Source organism: Aulonocara stuartgranti (assembly GCF_965226115.1).
Source record: "Aulonocara stuartgranti genome assembly, chromosome: 3".
In the NCBI taxonomy this organism is placed as follows: Eukaryota; Metazoa; Chordata; class Actinopteri; order Cichliformes; family Cichlidae; genus Aulonocara; species Aulonocara stuartgranti.
In genome coordinates this window covers 20,899,929-20,910,891 of record NC_138941.1, presented here as the reverse complement: position 1 = coordinate 20,910,891, position 10,963 = coordinate 20,899,929, and the positions used below count along the sequence as shown (strand labels likewise).

The following is a 10,963-nucleotide window of genomic DNA, read 5'->3' as shown; positions in this document are numbered from 1 at the left end:
AAGATTTACACACGTTTAATTCATGTATCCAGTCCCTAGCTATAGTCTTGCTGTGACGTCAATGTAGTTTTTTCAAACCGGATCCACGTTAAAGGAACCGGGCCGTGGCCCCCAGCGCCCTAACGTTGTTTGTCCGTCAGCCCCTCCCTCATGCTCATTTGGTCGTTGTGTAGAAAAGTGGATCCCTGCTTGAAGCGTGTGCACATGAATTCGGGTCATGTGTAGAAAAAGACAATAAATCAATGGACCTTTGTGCAGCTATTCCAGTAGGGAACAGCTGTGCGGGGCCTCCGTGTCCCGGCACCACTCGGCTCTCTTTGGAACAGACAGACAGACAGACAGGGGGACTCGTGACAGGTTTGTAAAATCCTTTTAATGCGACCCAGTGAATGGATGTGGCGTGGAAAGGAGGGGGCGTTGCACACTACTGTCTCTATGTACACAGACACACACACACACACACACAGCGAGCATCCCACATCCTGGTACTTTTCAGCGTTGTCAAGGCAGCCTGAGCACGACTGGCGGAAAGTAGCTGCAGTGTCCTGGCAGAATATCTGTGCAAAACCGCCCCCAAAGTGTCCCGGAAAGTTAAGTGCCGCTAAAAGGTAACGGACGTGCATGTTTTCTGTCGCTCGTGCTTCCGGGCGCGCGGCTTTGCGGCTCGAATCTGCGCCTGTCCTCGCGGCTTTCACGCGCAGACAGGCGCCAGTCCGCGAGGACCAGAGCAGGAAAATGTTGTCCATTGTGCCGCTGAGAGACACAACGATCCAGGCACCATTTCCGCTCTAGTGCGACCGCTTTTCCACGGCCGCCCTGCGTGTTTTGCTGTAGGTTGTTCGGCTGAGTGGCCTGGTGGCGTTTGACTGAAACACACTGAGAATAAAGAAAAATGGCAGATAGACTTTGTGATAGAGAGAGACAGCTTTAAAGGGACAGCGACTCGCTGTTTTCTTCCTGCTTTCTGGAGCCGAAGCACTCCCACACACGACGACAATTTCATTTATTTCATAGTTATCTCTCAATCTTACACTGAAACTCGCGTTTCACGCGGGATTCTGCACAGATGTTGTGACAGATGAGGTGGGCGTCGTGCACGTATTTATTGTCTCCTGACTGGTGCACGAAATCCTGCTGGAGTGAGTGCTACAGATCTTAGAGTACGTCAGTGCTCCACTGAGACCACCTTACTCCGTGTACTTTCATTTCATCATGAGGCACACACATGTGAGTTAAACAGATAAAATGACTTTGGTTGAACTTATTTGGTGGAAATAAAACGTATAAATTGTTACATTTTTGTAAATAACTATTTGACTCTTCAATCCTCGCTAATATTATCATTACTTTGTGCAATTGAAGGGGATTATTGTGTTTTATATACAGCACTTGTTAATGTTGTTGTGCTTGTTGTTGCATTACTGATCAGTGAGCATGTTGTAATTCCCATGGCTCCAATCACTGCTACGAGCAGAGATCCTGAAGCAGGACCTCAGTGTGCAGCACTGCTGTTTCCGGGAGTTATTTCCAAACCTAACTATGGCCACCGCACCTGCCTGCTTATATACTCTTTAAAACGGCAATTGCAAACCTCAGTTTGAAATGTAGAGCAACAGTAGGTGCTACACATTGTGTTTTAAAAAGTGGAAAAATATTGTCTTGATGCATGCTCGATCATCCAGGTAAGGAAATCCCATAAAGGTCTTCATTCTGTTCATCGGAAACGTTTCGTCACTCATCCAAGTGACTTCAACTTGTGTTCGTTTTGCTGTTGCTTAATGTTTATTACAAAGTATTAACTAGTCTTTAGCTTATTTTCATCACATTTTAATGCAAAGACTGTTTTCTGTTCCTCAGGATATCTGCACACCAATGTGATGTCGGAGAGCATAAGAGGTGCTCAGAAACACGATGATGCTGATAATGACAGTTAGGATCCTGGACTGAGGGGCTACCAAGGCCAATCACTGCTGTTGGATGAGAACCGATGGGCTGTCTAGCCTGGCAACAGGATGCCAACTGCAAAAGGTAAAGGTGGCTCAACGTCCCACCGTTACCGGCCGGCCTCGGAGTATGATGATGCCACGCTCGCCCTAAAGCGAGAGTACTGGAGAAACAAGAAGCGAGAGCAGCGGGCCCGTGTGTCAGAGGAGAGGGAAAGGCACAAACACAGCAGCAGCAGCCAGGGAGGGAAGCAGCTAAATGCCCCAGCAGAAGAGGCTTCCACTCTGGCCCAGTCATCAGGTGCTTCGTCACCTCCTCTGCAGAGTAATGATAATTTATACAATTCTGTGTCAAAGCACGGAAATGCTCTGGGGGAGGGGTCACGTGAAACCACTGACAGCCAAAAGGAGAAGTGGCTCCAGACAGTAAAGCTCAACAAGCGTCTGCCTCAGTTGCCAGCGTCGTGTTCTATCTCTGCCAAATCAGCCAGCGGCAACGCAGCCGCAGGTAAACGTCAGACAGCAAGGGACGCAACCGTGTCCTCACCCGTGTCCTCACCCGTGTCCAGTGGAACTCAGCTGAACACCGTATCCTCAGTGCCTCCAGTCAGAGTGACCAGAATAACCAATGGCAGCTCCAGTAAAACAGCACCTCAGCCACGTGTGTCTATGCAGGGTGCATCAGTCCCCAGAAACCAACATAAGGCACCGGTTGTATTACCCACTCAGCCCAAAGTCTTACCCACAGGTCTCGTTCTGGTGTCCTCTCCATGCGGCCCCACTTCCACTAAAGCAGAGAGCAAAAGAGCCATCTCAACACCTCAGAGTGGAACAAAGCGTGCCTTGGTCACCACACAGAGGGCTAAAGGTGTTGGCAATGCACGAGCTTCTCTGGAGTCCGACGAGGAAAGAGCAGCCAAGCGTCGGGAACAGTGGCGGATCAAAAAGCGAGAGCAGCGAGCAAAGCTTGCAGCTAGGTTAGCTAAAGCCAGAGAGAGGACACAGGGTGCAGAGATGACGTTTCAGAGGCTAACGGCGCCAAAAACCAGACACGTGGGAAGCATAGTTCTTCCATCAGAGTCACTTTTGAGAGGAGCAAGCCAGAAGCAGTGTCATACACGGGTCAAAACATCACTTACATCAGCCAAAAGTGAAAACAATAAACTGCAAAGTGGGACAGCAACTGTAGTTGTAACTGCTCTGCAAACATCTGATGTTCCATCTGTGAAAAAACCAGTAGACTCTCAGGGAAAGGTTCCAAGTTATGGTCATCTTGGCGGTGTTACCCGGGGTATCGCGAGATATAAAACACCTAGACAAAGGTTCATCGAAGCACAGAGAAACTTAATGAACCACAGAAGTCTACGGTGTAAATCCCCAATGCTGCCCTCAGCTTTTGGTACCAGAAATATGCCCAAAATCAACCCCGACGACACGCCCGAGCAGATAATAGCTAAACGGAGAGAGTACTGGCGGATCAAAAAGCGCGAACAGCGAGCTAAGCTGTCCATGGAGGTAAAGGTTCGGTTGAAAGAGAGAGATTCTTTGATGAGGAGGGTGAAACGTTACCAGAAGATCCTCGAGGAGATGAGGAAGACTAGAGTGCTGGCGCAGTCAACCGGAAGTGCCCTCACTCACAGCCCAGAGACCATCGGAGGATTCATCAAAGAGGACGGGACGCTGACTGCTAACATCCCTCACAGTTCTGCATGTCACAGCATAGCAGAAGACAAAAGCCAAGTAGAGCTTTGTGTAGTTTCTACAAACACTCCTTTGGCACAACAACAGCGTCAGCCTGACGCTAAACTGAGAAGTGTTGCTCCCATCAGGATAAACCCGGCTCCCCCTCCTCTTTGCTCAGCTCAGGTGAAAGTCTCTGCTCCTGGACAGCTAGCCAACAAACTGCCGCGACTGCTCGCAGTTAGACCCCAGACTCACCTCAAAAGCACAACCGTTCCTAATTTGCACTCATCAGCTATCCAAACTGTGGGTCAGCTCACACTTACTCATCCACAGAGCCCTCAAAATTCAGCAGGTTCAAACGTTAGCAGTTGTGTTATGAAAATGACCATCTCGAGCAGAGCGCCGTCGCTGTCAGCCCTGTCTCTGGATGCGGGGCTGACGGAGGAGGAGAGGATGGCAAAGAAGAGGGAGTACTGGAGGATAAAGAAGCGTGAGCAGAGAGCAGCTCGAGCTGTCCGACTGAGACAGGGTGTTTTACATGCTAGGGCCGGTGCAGCCTCACAAAGGAGGAAGCCTCAGAAGCAGGGGACGCTGATCACTGTGCCTCAGATTAGAAATCTCACCGACACTACAGCAACTGCACCTCCTCTTTCCAACAACAGCGTGCTTTTTCTGCCTCGTGCAAATGAAATGAAACAGGAGAGTGACTCCATGCCAGCAGCTGACCTCAATTCTCCACCAGAACAAGCCATCTGTCCAGATATCAAACCCCCTATTTCCCCACCTCCAGCACCCCAGCTGGAGTCTGACCCATGTCTGAGCGCAGACAGCCAAACTGCCACTCTGCTAGCTGTGGCCTCCATGAAGAAGCTCCTGGAAGAATCTCTTAGCACAGTGACAGAATGTAAAAGTGAGCAGAACTCTATTAAAATGGAGACGATAGAAGAGGTTTCACAGCAAGACATGAAGCCAAATTTATCTCAGCTGTCCTTTGAAAGGGATGACACGGCTCCTATTGCTGCTGACCTCACTCTGCAGATAAAAAGCTGGGAGCTAGACAGCAAGGTCTCTGCAAAGGCCAGTTTACAAAGCCCTCAACTCAAGAACCCATCGCAGGTGAGTGAGACAGTTCCACCTCTTCCTGCTTCCAGTGAGCTAGGTGTGCATCATACCAGTGAGCACTCATCCCAGACCCCTTTGAACTACATAGTAAACACCTCCATGGAAGCACCACGCAGAACCCAGAGACTTTGCGCTAAAAAAGCCGGCTATAAAACCTGCTGCTCTCCAGAGCCACCAAAGCTGCATCACATCACAGCCGTGACGCTGGATAACCTGCAACCACAGCAGGAACAGCATCAGGCACAAGAGCAGAACATCTGCCCCGAATCAAAGTGGAGGTACAACAGCGTGGTGACGGAGCAGAGCGGCTTGACCAGCTTGCAGAGGAAGAGGGAGTACTGGAAGCTGATGAAGAGGCAGCAGAGGGCCAAGTTAAAGGCCAGGCAGAAAGACGGCGAGGGGGAGTGCAGCAGCGGGCTCTTCCCCAGAAGCATTCAGGTAACACGAGCAGCACTCGAGCTCTTTTTCTGCAAGAGGTGAAGTTTCAGTGCTTTGGTGTGTAGCTAATAGCTAATATTGATCATATTTGATAGTATGTTGTGTCCCGCTGGTTGCCCCTGATGTCAGCTGTGCATCATCATCAGATTCATCTTCACATGTGACTGTTTTTGAAAAATGAGTGCTAGCTCTGACCCATGTAGCATTTCTACCTTTTGAAGCCTAGATTTTCGTGTTGTGTTCAGGACCTGAGCGTGGCAGAAATTCAACACTCAAAGTAAAGAAGACTGCATTTGATTTTCTTCCTCCTTTTATCTGCATACAGAGTTCCATTTGATGATTGCAAAGGTGACAAGCTTGACTAAGGCCACTGAAATCTGCCGCGTGCTACCAGATGAACCATTTCCGACTAGTGCAGCCTAACTTTGTATTTAGCTCGTGCAATGGGCAGAAAACCCAAGCATCACTTAAATGAATGAAAGCTATTGAGTATTTAGCAGCATGTGCACATAGTGTCTATGTAAAAGAGGGGCCCTCCATGTAAAGAGTGCATTTTTCACATACCTAAATTTCTCTATGTATATAAAAGTGGTTTCTGCAGTCGACTCAGTTCAGACTTGACTCAGTCCAGCTGAAGCTTGAATCGCTGCAATTCTCAGGCATATGGTATTTGAACAGGAAAAACAAAGTGGAGTTCATCTGAAGGGGGCCCATTAAAGCTAGGAGCAAACTCTGCCTCAGTTTCTGAAAAGCCGTTTGTTCATGTCATATTTTCTTCTTTCAGACCCCGGGGCTCGTTATTATCAACAGTCTTAAAGGGGCGAGTCCTCCAGCAAAACGAGCCCTGCAGCCCAAACCACCTGTCTCTCCTCTGGACTCAGTGACCAGCATCCCCACCGTTCTGGTTGTTAGCCAAACAACATCTAATGCTCAACAGTCAGCGTGCACGCTCCAGGTCAGACTGCCTATCACCAGCAATGAGTACAGCAGCGTCAAACTTGGGCCTTCACATGCTGTATCCAGCTGTGCAGGAGTTTCTGAATCTCTACAGCTTTCACAAGCATCTAGAAGCACTGATGTAGACTCAGCTCCCGCCCTCACCGCTGCGAAGCCACCAGACAAACCACTGTCCAGTACTGACATGCACCTCATTGAACCCCTTGGTCAAAGTCCGTTAAAAATCCCCTCTGCTCACCTTCAGAGTCCCCCACACAAGAAACAATCCTCCATCCAGCTGGCACCAGTGAGCACCATGGTTCCTCCAAAGCCCATCCCAGGGGAAAGTGAGCAGGACTTTCTGAGGAGGAAGCGGGAGTACTGGAGGATAAAAAAGAAGGAGCAGAGAGCCAGGAAGGCAGTTCGGGAGAAGGGAATCACCCAAAGCTTCAACAGCTGGAAGACTAGGCTGCCTCCCCTGGGTCTACAGACAGAGGTGAGAGTTGCACAGTTACATAAACAGCTTGTTTTTTTAGCTTACTGGCATGTAATGATTATTGTATTCATATTACATACTACTGACATTTATATTATACTTAATAGGCTCAAGGTTTAGCTGGCATTTCTGGTTTTCTTCTTATTTATCTGGAAGGACTTTCTTGGTTAGCGTGTGCTAGTTCTCCTCTTACACTGCTTGATTAACTCGAGGGGTTCCACAAGGTTCAATCCTGGGTCCACTGATGTTTCCCTTTTATCATTCTGTCTTTTTTTGGCATTTCTTATCCTTTTTATGCCATCTTTTAAGCCTCACCAGCCAAATAGGCTGCCCACCCTGGTTGGCTGTTTATCCCGGATTAGTGACTGAGGCCATGATTACAGCTCCACTTGAAATACATTTAACATTCAGTCACGTGATTGATTTCTTTTGTTCGTCTTCAAAGACCAGCGTTCGTAATCTCGGTGAAGTATTTGATTCCTCGCTGAACTTTGACTCACATATAAAGTGTACCTCACGTTCCTTTTACTTTCTTTTAAGGAACATTTCTAAAATGCGAGCCTCGTTCTTTGAACTAGAGCAAATTGTTCTTGTGTTAGTGTCGTTGCACATGTTGTGATGCCCTTTTACCAGTTTAGACAAATCATCTTTGTCATGCCTCCAAACAATTACAAAATGCTGCAGTCAGACTCGTAGCAGGCTCTAGCAAGCAAGCTCACAGCCTCGAGAACAAAACGACATAGAACTTTCAAATTGATTTGATAGGTGTGTCTGCTAAAACCCTTCAATGAGTTCAAATCTCATGACCTCAACCTCACCGTCAGACATCAGAGGTCAAGTTTTCTGAAAATCTTCTGAAGTCACATTGGATTTTGAAATTCGTATCATAGTTGTATCTACCAGGAGAGTGAGGGGTACCACTGTCCACCACCAGTATCTTTCTCTTTACGTTGGTTCCCAGTAGATTTTAAAATTCTCACACTTATAATTAATTAATTTAAAAATTGAAGCGGGTCCTTTCAGCAACAACAAGTATGTTCCCCACATAAATAAGGCTTAAAAAAATCGGTCAGACACTAACGCAGGTTTTCTGTCACAAGGCTGATACCCTCATTCCCAGGACTGATCTCTCAGTGATACAGAAACAGAGGAGTACTTTAGTACTCCAGTAGAAAAGGAACAGATTACTAAATGGTGCACTCGTGCCCCTGTTCTTTGCCAAAGCCTTTGTTTGTAAGTAAATCAGGTGACCTAAAAGACACAAAAGCACCAGAAAGAAACTACAAAATACACAAAATAATGTCAAAGTGACAAAACTACAGGACCTCTGTTTAAGCATCTCTCCAGTCTGACTTGTGTCTAGGTTCACCTTGTTTCAGGGAGCTCATGAAAGCACGTAAAAACACTGCACGTGGCCTGTGCTTTAGTTTTTCACTCTTTGTCTAATATCTTTAGGAACCTGGTCAGTGGGTGAACTCTTCTGAGGAGTCAGAACATCTAATGAGGTGAGAGATTTCTTTGCTGATATCAAAAGAAAGCGAGCATCATCAGCATTCAGGATAACACACAAAAATCTCCCTTCACAGCTCTTCAGTGGACTCGGCATCCTTCACATACTCGGATTACACAGCCCCAATCGAAGGTAAAGTATGTCACTGTGAACTTGAACGAATGCACATAAAATGGTGAAAGTAGCCAAAAACAAACTCTGCCTTCTCAGATGAGTCAGAGCTGCTGTTCGCTGAAAGTGAGGACGATTCTGTTTCCGATGCTGTCTGGAGGAGCCGCTACCTCATGGACTATGACCCACTCAACCAGCTGCTGGTGTGCATGGTGTGTGGGGAACTGCAATATTCCCACAGCCTAGAGGGAGTGAAGGCCCACATTGACGAGGCCCACCCGCACACCCTAACCTTGGAGCCCGGCGAGAAAGAGCAAATACGGGAGGCCTGGGATGAGCAGGTGTCGCGGCGGGAACGCTTCTTCAGCAGCCAGCTGCAGCAGCACAGCAGACCTGTGGCAGGTACAGTATGAGCTCGGATCACGTAGTTAAGTCACCTGACTTTGCAACACAGCAGAGTTAAAAGTAGCTGCAGAAGAGCATCTGTTAGCCTCATCTGTACGACTGATCCCCAATGAGGTTTATCCTTTAATCGGCTCATATATTCATATAATGTAATGGTAGCAACACTGGCTCAGCAGTTATATACAATGATGGTGCAAACTCGCCTGACTGCACCGATCAGTGTGAAACAATTCAATCAAAGGCTAAGCCATTTCTCTGCAGATAACAACGCTGTCTGACTTCTTTTGCAGAACCACACAAGAACTGAAGAGCTGAAGAGACGGCTGCAGGAGGCAGCTGAAGACCATGGACCAGGAGAAACAAACCCCACCCCCTTTCTCTCGTGTATTTTATTTCTTATCAGTGTGTTTACCTCTGCAGGAAGACACCTTGGAAAAGAAGGCCCTAAAGCAGCTTTACCTCATTTCCTACCAGGGTTGTGTATGTTTATCAAAGGCAGTGAGGACATTTTTATACTGAAGCTGCTTCATCCGAGATTTGCTGTCAGTCCTTCTCCTGTTGTGTTTGTTTTTTGTGCTCCTTTTTTCTCTCATCCACCAATCAGCTGCAGCAAACGGTTGCTCCTTCTTCTCCCAGAAGTTTCCTCCTGTTCAAAAGGAGCTCTTCCTCCCCACTCTTGCTGCTCAGAGGGAATCATTGCACTTCTCTATAATGTGTTGGAGTGAAACATTACTACATTTGGGAAATCTTCACTCCGGGAAGGCTAAGCTAATGGCATTCTGGATATATCAGTTTATTAGGCCACTGAGCTTTTTGGTCTTAATTTATTGATCCAATCACAGACTTGCACAAATATCTTCTTTGATCACATGACCTCTGTGGGCGCCATAATAAAATATAACCTGTGTTTTCCAGCTGGAGCATACTCATGGCCAGTTTGTACATTCCTCTCTGCTCTGCCTTGGTGGATTTTCTGCAGGGGTGAACATTTCAGCATTCTGGGAAAACACTTTAGGTATTCCAAGGAAAAACGGGATAATAGGTGGTATGGGGGTAAAAGAATGAGTAGCTCAGAAGAAGCTCAGCTCAGTCATGAAATTAGCACCAGTGTCCAGGCTGTGAATTCCACAGTGGGAAGTGTTTTAGCACCAAATCTAAAGAATATTATTGATTGTTTAAAGTTCCTGAAAACTCCTGGAAAGTAAAAGGCGCAACCTGCTGGCTGAGCTGCTGAGAGCACAAACTGGGGCTGAATGCACCGGACTGAGGAACACTTGCTGAATACGTTTGTATTGGAGGACTGGGTCACTGCAGTTGTGCAGAGACACACTACCTGTTCACTGATAGCAGCCGTGGGATACAATCCATGGCTTTTGTCAATGTGACATTTATAGTTAATTATACAATACGTTAATATTTAACCCTGGGATCAGTCAGCTGTAGAAAAACAGCATCAGCACAACATTTTCTACTATTTGGAAGCTGACAATCTGCTAGTGTGCAGATTTTCCTGCAGGCTTGTATTCAGGTTAGTCTGCTCTAGAGCCTTGATAGTTTCTCAAGCACTGAATGGGGCATCTGGAACTGAGCTGCAATTTGCTACTGCATCACATCCTTACGTGTTCCTCCGGGGGCAACTTTTTGTACCGAGACAACTTTCTTAGGGACAGTTTGTCACCTCTGCGAAAATCTCCTGCAGCACTGTAAATAGACTAATATATGACATGCCAAATGTGACTTTTTCTGTGCCGTTCCACAATATTTGGAGCAGCCTTGTTATTTATTGAATCTCCTCTTACGCAAGTGATCGTTGATCATGCATTATTCATATCTGTAGAAAGCTCCGTGTTAGAAAAGAATTTCATTTGTGAATGTTATCAATCCAAGGCTTTCCTACTTAAGTAGTAAATGGATGAAGTGCTCTGGAATGCTTTTCAATGATTTTTCTATGGTTTTCATGAAGACTACAACACTGAAATATTCTTGTATTTGAGCACAAAGCTGAGGTGAATACTGTCTGTGCAGCCACAACGCAGTGGAAAGAGCTTGTGGTGATCAGATCACTCATGAAAATCAGACGCGATTGTCTGCCAGTTTAAAAAGGGAATGTTTAAATGCCTTTTCAGTAATAAACTTTTTCTACTGTTCATTCGAATCCTTTGTCTTTTTTGTTAAACTCGGTTTTCTCCAGTGCAGTTGTGTCACTTGTGTGGTATTATGATCAGAAATATTAAGAATTTCACATTAATAAGCACAGAAATTCCTGCTTTGCACATTGACCGTATCGTTTTTATTGAATCCACTGAAGCTGCACTTGCA

The 10,963-nt window shown here is 46.6% G+C and overlaps 1 protein-coding gene across 3 annotated transcripts; it reads left to right on the top strand.

Annotated features, from left to right (window-relative positions):
- Window positions 1–482: 482 nt before the first annotated feature.
- Window positions 483–10,791, top strand: LOC309700505 (uncharacterized protein). 3 transcript variants are annotated; one of them, XM_082524074.1, is made up of 8 exons: window positions 483–608; window positions 1,858–5,186; window positions 5,971–6,141; window positions 6,388–6,618; window positions 8,074–8,123; window positions 8,205–8,260; window positions 8,339–8,641; window positions 8,935–10,791. In XM_082524074.1, exons 2-8 carry the CDS (start codon window positions 2,013–2,015, stop codon window positions 8,949–8,951), a joined length of 4,002 nt encoding a protein of 1,333 aa, XP_082380200.1. In that variant the 5' UTR covers window positions 483–608; window positions 1,858–2,012; the 3' UTR covers window positions 8,952–10,791. The 3 variants fall into 3 exon arrangements, with proteins under 3 accessions (XP_082380200.1, XP_082380198.1, XP_082380199.1); XM_082524072.1 differs by having other exon boundaries at window positions 5,971–6,618; XM_082524073.1 differs by lacking the exon at window positions 483–608 and adding an exon at window positions 627–1,227 and having other exon boundaries at window positions 5,971–6,618.
- Window positions 10,792–10,963: the final 172 nt, after the last annotated feature.